Raw genomic sequence first — 15,238 nt, 5'->3', positions numbered from 1 at the left:
CACGTGGTGCGACTTTAAGCTATTTTCACACTGTATCGGTATCGTACGCCACGTGTATTACCGGTGATAACTCGATCGATGGATGCCCTGCTATGATATTATGGAAGAACTTGAAGAACTTAATTAAAGACGACTTCCTGTTTCGAATATCTCACGAAGAAGAAGTTCTCTTGCCATGTGTGTTAGATGTAATTATGTTACGAAAGAAGGCAACTATTTAAAATCCAAATACGAGATGTATTTAAGGAAAATATATCATTGTGTCCTCTCTTTGTTCATGAGCTAGGGCGAGCATTTTTGAGTTAATTCTATTATCGATAGATATTAGCTTTTTTTATTCCTTTTAATATCTTAATTTCTTTACATTTATTTTTTCTGTAATTTTATATTGGATTGTGCGATGAAAAGAATATTCTACATTTCGAATTTAGAACCAAATTTTTGCTGTCAGAATGGGTTTTAACTTTTTTTTTAGTTGTACTTTATTGCATTGTCGGTACTTAAAATAAAGGAAGGCGAAATAGAAGAAACGCAATATAAATAAGAAATAAAAAGACCGGGTTTTATACGTTGCTCATAAAAGCCGGCTATAATTTTACGATATTATTATAAAAAAATTAATGATTGATGCGGTTTAACTGTTTCTTTGTCTCTTTAGAGCTATCTGTAAAAGAGAACAAGGAATCAATTAAACGAGGAAAGTGGCTGCTGAAAATCTTAGTACCCTATTCGCTCATATTATTAAATAATATCGAGTGACAATTGACAACCATTCTTGCGAAATGAATGCACAGTAAATATTTTTGATCGTGTATTTGCAAAATATACTTGATACATGCATCTCCACCAGGTATATCTGAAAGCTGTTCCGAATATATCGAGCATACCTTCTTCATAAAAAAAACCGAAAAGGTGACAGAAAAAAAGAGATATGATGCGATCTTTTTGAAAGATTCACGAGAAGAAGGAAAGTTCTCTCGACGTGATCAGAAAGCAGTACTTTTTACGAATCGAGTGCTCTCTTTTTAACGGGGAGCTTTTCTGCTCTACGTGACTGGCTTTCCCGGGCTAATGCACGAAGAATCACGCGTAAAAGTGTCCGTGTTTTCGCGCGGTCGCATTTCTCTCGAACCGTGCGGAACCCATTGTTGTCGGGGAGTATGAATTATAAGTCCCATGCTATATACGTCATCCTTAATGTCAAGGAAAGGATGAACGAGAAGAGGTGGGCGAGACACATTGTTCCTCAAATCGCATGGATCAGTTAATATTAATTAAATCATTGTCTACGCGAGAAAAAAAAAAAAGATTTCTGCTCCGTGAAGCATCATTACTAAAGCTATATATAATATAATAAATTTTTTAATTAATACATATGATATATATTCAATTATTAATAAATTAATAAATATAATAAAATTATATTGAAAAATTGAAATATGTTCCTCTCTTGCATAATTTTCATACGCGCATCTCTCTCGCAATGCATACATATATATATATATATATAATTTGTTGCGGTTACTTAAGGATTCTGGATCTTCTATCTTTATATCTCTTTTTTCCTCTTTTTCTACCTCTCTCTTTTTTTCTCATTTATACTCTTCTTCGAGAGCGCTCGGCATCGGTCGCCGAGTATCGAATTCTCGACAAGGGGCGGAGAGGAATGAAAAGCAACGAGCGCGCGATTCTCGGAAATAATGTATGCTGCTTCTGTTGAAAATCTCGGGCGGCTGTGCGGCTCTATCTCTTTTTTCTCTTAATCCTGTCTCATCCTTTCTCAAGTTATACTTCTATACGAGTGAGCGCGCTCAACATGAGTCCAGCATGCGTACTGTAACTGTATTTCTCAACAAAAAGTAGCTTGCATTGCGAAAGGGAAGACACAGAAGAAGAAAAATAGCAGGGATTGGGATATGCCTTTTAGCATACTTTTTAGCTATTTTAGAAATGTCAAAAACGAGCAGGAACATATGCGCTATTTCTTTAATACTGCTTCAAATTTCTCATGATTTTTTTATATTAAATTTTGATACCGATTGCATCAATGAGGGATATTATTTTTATTCAATTTAGGGTCAAGCGGTGGTTCAGCTTGCGAAAACCGTGAAGGATGTAACTATCTTTGGCGTCTGTAGCAAATCCAAACATGAAGCCCTTAAGAACGCTGGAACTATCGATCATCTTTTGGAACGCGGCACAGATTATAGCAACGAAGTCAGAAAGTACGTATACGATATCGTGCGTGATATGATTGCGTAGCCTCTTTTATATTTTTCAAGAAATTTCAAGATATAATCAACATGTAATATAATCGAGCACTGTATTTCTGATTGTTTAGAATCTCCCCGGAAGGTGTAGATATTGTCTTAGACTGTCTATGCGGCGAAGAATGTAACAAGGGCTACGCCCTCTTGAAACCGATGGGCAAGTACATCCTTTATGGATCCAGCAATGTCGTCACCGGAGAAACTAAGAGCTTCTTTTCCGCAGCGCGATCAGTACGTAGTTCGACATTACAGATTAATTCGATTTTTTTAAGTATAACAATACAATTTATTCGAACAAAAAAATATATTATATTGAATAAAATTTGTATTCTTTAACATTGTGCTGTAATATTTTGTAAATTTCCAGTTTTTTTGAACTGTTTAATTCTTTAAACTTTTTTTTCCTGATGTCTCTTTAATATGATATTCCCATCATCTTTATATTCTTTTATTGTTTGTCGTTTAGTGGTGGCAAGTCGATAAAGTGTCGCCTATAAAGCTATTTGATGAGAACAAGACATTGTCCGGATTGAATCTGCGCCACTTAATGTATCAACATGGCAGTCACGCGTTCGTTCGACGGGCGGTGAATCAAGTGTATACATTGTGGAGCGAGGGCAAAATCAAACCAGTGGTGGACTCAACATGGGCGCTGGAGGATGTACCCGAGGCTATGCAAAAAATGCACGATCGCAAGAACATCGGTAAGATCGTGCTGGATCCGAGTCTGGAGCCGAAGCCCAAACCAGCTACGCCGGCTAAAGGCAAAGCAAAAGACAAGAAGGCTGCGAATCAGGAGGAGAAGAAGGCGTCTAGCGTAGAATCGGAAGAGGGGGAAAAGAAGAAAGAACCCGAATTAACAAACGGTACCTCAGAAGACAAATCTGATAGCGGTAAGAAAATAAGATGTGTTGAATTTTTGGAAATTAATTTTTGGAACAATTACATTAGACATGTTATTTTTGTATATAATTCCATAAATATTATAAACTAACTAGAAAAAGTCCAAAGATTCAATCATATTTTCTGTTTCAGATTCCAAAGAAAAGGAATCTAGCTGAATTAGCGGAAAGTAAGATGAAATTGATATCCGTAAACGTCAAGAATTTTTCAAAAAGTACTATTGCCCGAAAGAACGAAAAATTAAGTTCGTTTTAAATAATACACAAGCGATATCGCGCAAAGTTTACATGCAGATGATCCACAAATTATATCATACGACTTAATATAATGGACGAATATTAATCTCCGAATAATTATCTGGAATATGGAATACGAAATTTCGATTTAGTAAGTAATCGATTGCTTGCTAAGTTATACATATTACTCTTTTATGTCCAAAAGTCACGATTTTTAACGCTTATCATCTGCTCGTAAATGTTCTCCCTTACATTTGCACCGAGATTAAGAATTATAACTAAAGGAGAATCAATCAGCATATTGCATAAGAACGGGAAAAGCAACTAAATAGAAATAACAATCTTGATGCGGTCCACAGTAGTTTACAGAATATAAGAACGTTATGTTTATTTTTTCACATCGACCAAATGGTTAATTTTGCGAGGAGTTAAGTAAATGATTGTTGGATATCACGTAGTCATTAGGCAGCTTGATTCTTTTTTCTATTATCCCTATTATTTTAGGAAAAGGATGTACGATAACCTTTCCGTACTTATTAAATGACCGAGCTCATAAACACATGATATAATAGCAGTTTAATAATTGTGTGTTGTCCAACAGTTATCTACTTGTCTCTGTTTATCTGTATTGAATACTATCGCTGCTATTACGATATATACTAACACATTCTCTCTCATATAATATAATATTACCTCTATTTGTAATTTATAATGGGATAAAATAACATATTGCGCTAACGTCGCATTTCCATAAAGAAAAGCTAAAAATGCAGAGCTACATTACTTTCGTACATAAATTTTACGTATTACAAAGATGTTTTTACGCTACTTTATTATTCATCGTGACCCTCTTGTCACGATGTAATATCCTTTTAAATTTTAACGATAGCGATGAAAGTCAAGAATAATGTTTAGTACACTACATATATGCGGCATTTATCTGAGATTTGGATGCTCTTTTTCCGTACGTTTTCATACTTCATATAGTTCTTATGTAAAATTAGTTTTAGACTTTTCTCCTATGTAGATTTTCCTATGTAAAAATTAAAAAGTAGAAAAAAAATTGAAATATTAAAATGTAACTATCTAACAGCTCATTATAATCGGTATTTTTCTAAATCGAAATTATATCTCTTTTTTTCAAATCACGTGCATTGATCTTTGCAACGATATATCAACGAACTTTCAAAATATTTTGATTAAATTTTGGAAATTCGAAATGTAACGCAAAATTAAATATAAATGACTCGCGTTTATTATATGCTAAAAATGATGGATAATCAGAGATTTGATATCTAATCCGAATATAAGAAAATTGATTATGACATAAATTAAGCAAAAATATATATAATTAGACTGATTAATCATGGCTTGAAATTATAAGCCTAATAGAGATATTATTCGGCACATAAGTGCTTTGAGAATTATTTTAACGAATGTTGGCGTACTATTATTTCCCCTCATGACTTTCGAATCAGTTTTAACAAAAAATCGGGCATACATGCTCATATAATACGATATCTCATCGTTTTTATTGAGATGTGCAAACCGATGTACTTTAAAAGCTCCAAATAACTTTATTGTTTAAATGAAATTTTATAAACATATTTAATGACGTTGCATCAACATGTACATGAAGAGTAATTTAATGAATTAGCATCGTAGAATATATCGCTTTTCTTACGAGAAGGAATGTTTAAAAAAAATAGGCCTCTTTTTCTATTATCACGCGCGTAAATACATAGTGTCGCTTAAGACGCCGAATGCGTGACTGCAATCCGATAAATTATGTTAAATCCGCATTGCGGTCTTTCTTCAACTTTCGAACCTTCGAGTAATATTTTTGCGACGGCCGTGATATATTATTGGCCGTTCTACGAACGCAAAAAATAATGAAGAACGCGTTATTAACGGCGATCTGTTGAGCGAGAAGATTTTTCATAATAATATAAATGAAAGATTAAGAGGATCCTTGTGAATCTCTTGAGAGGTGAGATAAAAGAAAAAAAAAATTTTGAGGGCGTGTCCTCTCGATGGAATGCGGCTCAGTGGAGAACCTGACCGATGCAGAACAAAGTGTGCATATCTCTCCGAAATGTTGGAACAATTTTGGTGTAGCCGATTTTGTTAGGATTTGATACTAGCTCTGTATACCGATATCTATATTATACAAATCATTATGCGAGAAGAAAAAGACGCGTGGACGAGAGGAAAGATATGCGTTGATATCCCGCGCGCGAATCTCAAATTGTCAGAGAAGCGCATGAAAGAGCCAAGAATTACTGCCGTATCGAATCTCTCGGTCCAAAAATACATAATAAATATCTTACTCATCAAGAAAACGTATCGATCTGAAAAGAAAAAGACAAAAAAAGTGTAAAAAATGCAAAAAACATGATAAATGTGGCTGCATATTTTGAGACATCTTTTAAACACGTAAGAGATACACTTAATCCGACATGAAAACACGACACACGTCCACACACGAAATACGATGACATACATCATACTGTATATTTTATTGTAAGGCTTTAAATGTTTCATCAAATAACTCTATTATATTATAATATATCTATATATATTTGTATCGATCGTTTTCTCCTGTCCTAATTTTTTTATTTAGGTCCGAAGCACGAATGTCGGAATAATAAGTCTGGGATATGCGAGTGTTATATGTGAGATTAGATGCAAGAGCTTTAAATCTAAAGAGCGTACGCGAAAGTCGATTAATGACTGGCTACTTTTTTATTATAGCGGATAATTTTAATCCAGCTATCAAATCTCGTATGCCGAAATTGCAGTTTTGCAGATATTATACATTATCTTATTTACATGTTGTTAATGACGTCATGCTTTATAAAACACTTTTTATATAATTAGCAGTGTATTTTTATGTATTCTTAGTTTCTTTTCCTTTGTCAATGCCTTGCGTGAGTAATTACTGCCGAGCATGAGAATTTAGATTGATTTTTGATTAATATATTTAAGAGAGGCCGTCGCACTTCAGAAAAATTTACATAACTCAACTTATACAAAAATGATGAAATTTCGCGTTACATCGTGTTAATATCGCAATCAAAATATATTTTACAACTGCGAAATGTTATTCTAATTTTAGAATATTTAAATGTGCACAAAAATTGCGCGGATATTACGATATTATGTCGGAATGCTTCTATCTCTCTGTAATTGCTAAACATATATAAATATATAATACATACATAATTTTTAAGCATTTAAAAAAAATGCATATCTAATGCGCCATATTCTTGAATGCGCGTTACATGTTCACGGCTACATCGTTTAACTAAGCCGCTTTTAAATTTTAAGAGTCGACTGAATTTAAACATTTTAAGCTGCGAGACAATCTACGCAAACTGGCATACTAAAACATATTCGATAGCTAATGACCGAAATGTATGTATATGATTTCATGCCAGCACGCAAGAGTCATTTAGCAGTAATAATTCTATATACTTGTTCCAGAACAAATCCTTGAAACAAATTGTGCATACATTATAAACGATTGTCAATAATGATAAAATGAAAATTGTTTACATCGTTACGAAAAAGGGGTACGCGGCCGGGGAATTTGTTTCTGAAACTTGGGGACAATTTTTTGCCGTTGAAAGTATATTTTTACGAAAGGTTCGTCTCAAAAGCTATAACCATTCCGTTGGCATGATAGAGCGAGAATGAGAAGATATTGAGCAGGCGTACGTCTCTTATTAGTTATGCGAATCCGCATCGTTAGAAAGCAGGACCTACAATTTTGCGAACGTGATACATTATAATTGTGTAAAATTGTAAAATTTGTCGAGGGATCCGGGTGAAAGCAACAAGCGCTTTTTCCCACTGCCGAGATTCTTGATTGCGATTTAACTACGCCCGAAGAAGCTCATGGGAAAAGGAAAAAAAATCTTCGCCCGCTCTCCGTCAAGCTTGATATAGATTGTATTTTTGGCTTATTATTGTAAGACTGACTATGTTGCTATATTAAAGATTGCTTCGAAAACACAGGGCGAAATTTGATTGCATCTGCTTCTTCCTCTTTCTCTTTTCTGTATTCTACAGTAATGTCTCATCTCTTTCTAGAAGAGAATAAAACTTTTCGAAATTGAGCAAGGTATATGTGAGGTATAAGCAGTATATATGAAATAATATTTTTTATTCTTTATATATTTGTATAAAGATTATAAAACTTAAAAATATGTATTCCATACGTATTAAATGTGTTGATTTTGCTAATATAAAAAAAATCGTGATGAATCATACAAAGATTATTTTGCGATGATTTGTGTTATTAAAGTATATATTTTATCTGTATTATGAAGCAGACTTTTTTTTCTTGGACGGTATCTCGAGGCGTTACGCACATACGGATGCATTTTAAGGATCCGTTATATATTTATAATCCGTATTGCGTCGCGTGTAATAAATAATTGTTGCAAAGATCTGCCGTTTATGAATTGAGATAATCCATGTTTGAAATTTAAGGCAGATCCTTAAAGCATCAGTAGTCCGTAACTATTTTATTAACTACAACTTAAACTTCTATGTATTTTATAAGTCATATATATATATATATATCTATATAACGTGCTATGTTATTAAAATAGATCTTTAACGTCTTTTTTTTTAAACAGATACATATCTGTACACATAAATGTATTTTCTCGAGGCACTAATTATCAGAACGGTATAAAATCTCTTATTAGGACGGTATAAAATTCACAAATACATATTTATATATAAACAGGACGGTATCATTATAATTTACTCGATTTTGAATCGAGTTTTGGAATATTCATGTCTCCTAGCCTACTATTTACACATTTTGCCGAATCACATCAAGTCTTGTATTGCCTCTTTGAATGATTTTTTTTTCTATATATTCAAAAATTGAAGTAATGTATAAAACAGGAAGCAGTTTTTTTTAAATCAAGAATTTTAACGAGCACTACGAAGGCACGATCTACAAATAATATATAATTCTGTAAATAATATAAATAAAACAAGGAAATATCCAATGAAGATAAAAACTTGAAGAAAAAAAAATTTGGAAAAAAGCGTTTTACATAGCTTATTAAAAATCCAAAACTAGTATATAATATATCCTCTTTGATATACTCTTTTAATTACTACGAACACTTTTGTCGTTATTATTTTGGTAATAATAGTTAATAGCATAGCTAACGAAAATCGCTGGCTACAACTATTACGCTTGATTTGTACTTGAGATGCTTTGCCTCCAAGAGTACAATGCCTTAACAATGTAGAAAACAACTTTATGCATTCTAAAAAAACAGGACGGATATTATAATAATATTTATAAAATTAATAATAATCTTTGAACAATATACAACAAAATTGTTTGGACATTGTAAAAAACGCCCAAAATTACTTTCAATCAATATTCTCCGAAATGATTGCTTTCGACAATACAATCTTAATCATGATGTTAATATATAAGAGTTTTGTTTGTGTACTTTTTTTTATAGAATAATTACTATTATGTTTTCTATTGCAAAATCTCTTCGGATAAATAATAAAAGATTATTAATGATTATTTGTTCTAATTTCACAATTGATAATATGCTTTTAGAGAATGTTAATCTATACAAATATAAAAGCACATAAAAAGAGATAACAAAATTTTAGTTGAATATATCTCTTACATAAATTATATAGCATAAAGAGAAGAGAGATCTTCGACATTAACATAGATGTCACATACAAAAACAGCCAAAATTACCAAAAATAAATAATTGCTTTCATTGACAAGAGGAATTAAAACTCATAGCATAATCATATTAATGATGGCTGTTTGCGGAATAATTAATTGCATTAAAATTATTGAGGGTTTTCGCGGAAATAATTTGTCTTCTATTTAATTCACATATTCTTATCATTTTTACAAAATTATATGTTTCGATTATCGTACCGTTCCATATTTATGTTTTGTTAGCAGAGGCAAACCATGGCAATAAAAATTGACAAGGATCGAATATTTTTACCTTTGTGTTATTGATAGTCGTCACTGAATTGTTGTGTTTGGAAATACCTTGTTATCGTGACAACAAGCGACGTGATAAGCAGGAATCCTGTTGGTGTGACTAAAAATGTAGCGACATTGTAAATTGGGCAGTAAGGACACTGTGAGCTGCCACAAACCTCGCATATATTTAAAGTATACGTTGGCAGTGCATCGAATATAGATTCGTTGAAACGTTCTGAAACAAAAATAGTAAATAATATGCAAATAATATAAATTAATCTCATATATAAGCAATGTAAAATATTAATATATTTATAAATACCTGGCGAATAATAATCGTAAATACGAATGGGAAGATATCGCGACATATTTGCAACAGGATACCAGCGTTCCACTGTGAAGTTTACGCATGTCTCTTCGTAGTCCAGATAATCGAAGTAAAAAAGCACTTTCTTGTCTTGGAAACGTGCTCTCTGGAGATTTCTCACTTGTTTTGATAAGATATATTTATCCAGAGTTTGTTGCTGGATTATGTAACCGGTTGGTATAGCTACATCCAACACAGCCATACCAGAACGCGTGGATTCATTGAGATTTGTCCATCTGTACAAAGCGCAATACGTTTTTATAACAGAAAAGATAAAAATAGCAAGATATTATTATGATTGTTATAATCTTACCTTTGACAACTAAGATATGAGATGTGAGACTGATTTCTGCCGTGGAAGTTCGCTCTGGTGATTAGATCGAAGGATTTAATCGGCGGCTGCGTTTGGAATCTTTTTATATCTACGTTATACTGCACGTGCATTTGTAAAATGGCATAACCTGCACCCTTTGCCTGCACTTTCACAGTTCCCCATGCTTCCGGTATCTAAAAAATAATTATACAATTTATGAGCATCGCTCTGACATCATTTTGTGAAACATACGTATATTTCGAAATGTTACGCACTTCGATGGTTTGAAGTCTTGCCAGATTCTTGTCGTTTACGGTCAACGTCTTAGTCTGTCCCGGCAAAGAAGTAGCCTCCACTGTTACCATAAGCGAACTGACATCCCTGATTCTCGATCTTACAGTATATTCCATTAGCGCCTTCATCGCCCAAACGGTATCTTGAGTAGAGGCCCATCCACCATCCGTCAATCTTTGTGAGTTTAACCACTTAACAATCGGCTCTACCATGATTTCTTGTCGAGCGACATGCACGAGTAGCGCGTATGCGGTTGTCTCTATGTTTTCAGAGTCATATTTGTAAGGTAAGCGCGGTAGCAGAAAAGGTTTCTGATTCTCTAACTTGTACGGAGGAAGTGGCACTTGTTCTCTACCCCAGTACGTCAGCCCACCTTCTCTCCGTGCGTGTCTCGCCAAAATATTGAAAGCTTGCTCGGCGGTCGAGGCTTTCGCCACCAAAAGTGCATAAGCTACTATCGCTATTTCGTATGGCTTGCCGCGTTCTTCCAGCAACTTCAGATTTCTCTCCAGCCATTTGATAGCATTGGCCGCGCTGAGAGCCACTTGAGAACCTAGGCCGCCAGTGAGATCTTTAACGCTTTCCAGCGTGATAAGAACATGAGCAGTAAGACTAATGTTCCGATGGGCAATTATGTCGTCTCTATAATTCAAGGAACTGTTTTTCTTTCGATCCGGCAGCCAGGTTATCTCATAGAAAGCACCTTCTGGCGTTTGATGTTTTAGAATCCAAGAAACTGCCTGAGATATCACCTCGGGATCAATGTATAAATAATTTTCCCATTCGTAAAAACTGGCCTCCTGGAATACCCGTGCGCAGAACGCTGTCAACCAGACGCTTGACATCGATTGGTTCCAATCACTGCGAAAAAAGCTGAAAGATCCATCAGGATTCATAAATGACAATTGTCGCTGATAGCCAATATTCATATAGTAGAAGCTCTCTTTTTCTTGCGTGCGATTACGCTGATTAATCAAACGCATATATAGTGTGGTATACATATTGGCAGCGAAGCTAAACATGTTTTGTTCGGCGCAATCCATTGGCAGATTCATGAGGCTCGTCGCATTTACCGGCATTGTAGGAAAGATTGGCCCCACCACGTCACCGACCAAACTGATGGTCGCCTTGTTAGATCCGAACACATAATAACGGTTCTCATCATATGGTATGATCGGTGTCTCGGTGATGTTTACATGCATATATTGGAATACATAGGCTCGATTGCTAAGATCTAGTAATATCGATTGATGGCGATGCTGCGGCACTCCATCAGCCTCAACATACAAGTTGCGAGTCACTGAGTCCCTGCCAATCAAAGTGTTAGCGTAGATTTGAATTTTGATATCGCCGAGTCTCACCGGTACAATGGGCAGATAAACGATGTTAGCATCTTGTGCAGGAATCCAGATAAAAAACTGATGTTCGCCGAAGGAAGTGCGTGGTTTGTATGATTGTACAATGCCATTGTCCTCGACATGGACAAATTTGTAGTCCCTGGAATCTGCCAGTACCACTGTCGCCTCAATATTGTAACGCATGTAATTGAAGACAGACACACGAATACCGATTTGTTCGCCTTGCCTGCTGCGAGTTGGCATCTCCACATTTATGTAAAACGGCAGAACTCCGGTATATTCCAGCGCTCTTGGCAACATGCCAAAACCCATGCTGGGTGACATACTGAATGCTGTGATCATCCAATGAACCGGTCTTCGCGGCACGTCCAGATTGAAGATCTGCCGGCCATGTGGACCTATATTAATGTCCTTCCACAACCAGACATTTTCGTAATGTCTCTGAATGCGATTAAAACGCCATTTGCGGAATTCCGCCAACTCAGTTGTGTTTCGTTCAACGCATCGCGCCTCGTCCGTGCCATCCTCGCAATCGAATACACCATCACATTTCTTCTCCAACCTATAACACCGACCGGATAGGCACTCGCCATATCCTTGAGTTTGATTACAGAGTTCCGGTCGTCGATGTATTATAGCATCCGTGAAGACAATCAAGCCGATATAATCAAACGTCCGATTGACATCGATTCCGAAAGTGGAGGATGGGAAGTACACAATCTCATCCGGATCACCGTCGTGGTACTGCCAGGTGTGCAAATGAGTGCCATTGGTATCTTCGTCGAAGTGTGCCATTTTCGTGATCACGTTTGCATACGTTAATTCATTGCCCGCTTGCATAGTGTAGAATGAACGATCAATACCTGACAATCCAACATAGGCGCCAGGCTCGCCATAGATAGCCACTTCGACGCGCTCGCCCGTTCTTGCTTTCTTGTTGTTGATAAATACGGTGAAGTTGTTGCGTGAGATGCCATTCACCGGAAACGTTAACGAATCTGCCACAACTTCGCCATAACGACCCACGTAATATACTACTGCGGTTGCAACAGGAGCCATTTCAGGACTTAAAGGTATCGCAAAGGTCTTTATGTTATGTTGCATATTGTCTTCTCCAGTTAAAAGTATTGTACCTTTGGCCATAATTATGTAATTAAAGGCATCGATATAGAAATTGGTTTGTACATGAAATACCATGTATTCGCCAACTTTAGGCTTCTCGGTAGAGGTTGATATCTTGATATGCTTCATATTCGGAGACTCATGAGCGAGCAATAGCAATTCGGTCTGCGCTCTGTAATTTTCACCGTCAGTAACTTGTGCGTAAATCCTCATAGAAGTAATATCATTCAGAATCTGATTAGCATCGCTGTTTTGCTCAAGTCCAAGTTGTTTTCTGAGATCCATTTTTATGGACCACACATCCGCATGTTCCGCTGATGCTAATGGATACTGAGTATCAATACTACGACGTCCGCTTCGCATCTCAATGTCCGCGCGAATCTCCATCTTAGCACCGGTGAGCTGCGTAAGTCGCAGCGGCGAATTATCATGAAAGGATGCAACCAGATTTAACGAAAACGGCATCGCGGGTTTAAAGATTTGTGGACTTCCGCCGAGGAAACGGATTTTTGTAGTAGAATTAAAAATCCTTGCCGTAGAATAGCCGACGACCACTTCATCCAAGAATCTCTCTCCTACTGTTGCAATTACAGTGACCTCCATTCCGTCGATAGATTGAACAAAACTTAATAATTCCGCCATGGGATATTGGAAATAGTATGTTCCTTTAAAAAACCTCAATACTGGAATTGTCTCCTCATACAAGTTTAATGGTCTGAACCATGCTGGATAATATTCGTTAAAATTAAAATATCTTTCTACTGGGTCAATTTCCATACGATTGCGTGTTCTGTCCAAAGGCTTGAAACTGGCTTTCAGGGTTAGATTACCTCTCACCGGCGCACCCGAGGTATAATTCGCCTGAACAATGCCATAAATATAAGGATCATTGTCGAAAAAGAACGCAGGCATCGTAACATTCACCTCGAAACGTGTTTGATAATACTCCTCCACTAAAAATGTTTTCTCTTCTACTTGATTCTGCGCAATTATTTGCACAATCCATTCTCCAAAAACAGGTTGATCGGACAATTGGTAAGACAGTGACACTGTACCTAGATTGCTCTGCCTGCTAAGCCACCTTCTCATAATTCTTCTGTTTGGATCTAACATAAATACGTCTACGGGATTGTTATATGCTTTTAATTCCGTGTCTATTGGAATTGTTCTGAATCGCACAGTATCCCCTTGCATATACACAGGCTTATCCAATTGTATGAATATAGTCATAGAACGTTGTGAAAATATTAATTTAGTTTCATTCAAAAAGGCCTGACCACCTTTCAGACTGTTATACATCCCTTCAACGCGTAGTTTATAATCACCGCCTACAGAAGTAGGTGGCATGCGCATCATTAGAGTTTCTGGTATGCCCTCCTTTACTTCCTGATAATCTGCTGCAATTTCTACACCATTGCGTTGAATAGATGAACGCACTATCATAGGTAAAGGACTGTGAAGAATGTTTACAGCAATTCTGTACACTTGATCTGGTCTAACCATGCGAGACGCAACAACAAAATATGTGCTGCAAATAAATTAAGAATTATATTGAATCTTTCATTAATATTTCATTTGTATAATTAGTGTTCTATCTTAATGTTAAATCCAATATACTGATACTCACGCTTCTTTAATTATAACATTCTCATTTTGACCTAAAGGATTTCGAAATCCAAAGCCTGTATTCTGATCCCACTCATCGTAACGATTTCGTGAAGGTGGCCTTGAAGTAAATTCCTGATTCACTGATTCTTGGGTGAACTGGCCATTTCCAGAAGCCAACAATAATAAGAGAATCCAGATCGACATTTTTACTGAAATGTATGATTCATCATTCATTTATATTTCATATAAAAGTCGAAAATATGATTTCAAATAGCGGTGATTGACACATCAAATATTGCGCTGTGATTTCGATTAACATATCTATGACATAACATAAATAGATATGATTTTTATATATATACATTCGTCATCACGTTTAATTAACAGTACACGTAACTTGTTAAACTCAGTTAATTTTACACATATAAGTTACTAGTATCATAAATTCAATCATTACGTATTTAATAAATAACACGACAGAATAAATTAAAAAATATAAATTACCCTCGCGGGGGTTAGGTAGCGCGCGATGGTCAACGCCCAAACGCATTCTTCGAATCGTGTGTCATTAGAGCTCACCTTAGGATCGCGATTTCCCAGAATCGAGTCGATCGAATCCCGCATATATCACTGGATGGTCCACGCGATTAGCATCACCACAATCATATGCGCTTACATATGAAAATATTTTTAAAAAATGTCAAGCACATCGCGCATTGTGTAGAAATTTGCGAGCAAAAGGAGTGGCCTGTTACAAACACAAACTTAT

General features: G+C 35.7%; 2 protein-coding genes across 2 annotated transcripts in view; one reads left to right on the top strand and one right to left on the bottom strand.

Moving 5' to 3' along the window:
• The window catches only part of LOC126858383 (synaptic vesicle membrane protein VAT-1 homolog-like), a 23,904-nt gene extending 16,478 nt beyond the window's left edge, over positions 1-7,426 (top strand). Inside the window, exons 4-7 of the mRNA XM_050608655.1 lie at positions 2,077-2,225; positions 2,342-2,501; positions 2,737-3,163; positions 3,306-7,426. Of these exons, the coding sequence (XP_050464612.1) occupies positions 2,077-2,225; positions 2,342-2,501; positions 2,737-3,163; positions 3,306-3,331 (762 nt within the window). The 3' untranslated portion in view covers positions 3,332-7,426. The remainder of the gene's footprint in view (positions 1-2,076; positions 2,226-2,341; positions 2,502-2,736; positions 3,164-3,305) is intronic.
• LOC126858369 (CD109 antigen) lies at positions 5,554-15,238 on the bottom strand. The gene is made up of 6 exons (XM_050608617.1): positions 15,049-15,238; positions 14,489-14,678; positions 10,363-14,389; positions 10,088-10,281; positions 9,730-10,010; positions 5,554-9,642 (listed from the first exon to the last, which is right to left on the bottom strand). The coding sequence occupies exons 2-6, from the start codon at positions 14,671-14,673 to the stop codon at positions 9,434-9,436; spliced, it is 4,896 nt and encodes a 1,631-aa protein (XP_050464574.1). The 5' UTR covers positions 14,674-14,678; positions 15,049-15,238; the 3' UTR covers positions 5,554-9,433.

This window comes from Cataglyphis hispanica, chromosome 25 (assembly GCF_021464435.1).
Source record: "Cataglyphis hispanica isolate Lineage 1 chromosome 25, ULB_Chis1_1.0, whole genome shotgun sequence".
NCBI classification, from domain to species: Eukaryota; Metazoa; Arthropoda; class Insecta; order Hymenoptera; family Formicidae; genus Cataglyphis; species Cataglyphis hispanica.
This window is presented reverse-complemented; position numbering and strand designations above follow the sequence as displayed.

Bases quoted from the DNA above. Each gene is read 5' to 3' on its own strand.
- LOC126858369 (XM_050608617.1), bottom strand. From the start codon at position 14,673: ATGTCGATCTGGATTCTCTTATTATTGTTGGCTTCTGGAAATGGCCAG. The intron at 14,390-14,488 runs GTGAGTATCAGT...ATTTATTTGCAG, and splicing joins AATGTTATAATTAAAGAAGC to CACATATTTTGTTGTTGCGT. The intron at 10,011-10,087 runs GTAAGATTATAA...CGCTTTGTACAG, and splicing joins TCATATCTTAGTTGTCAAAG to ATGGACAAATCTCAATGAAT.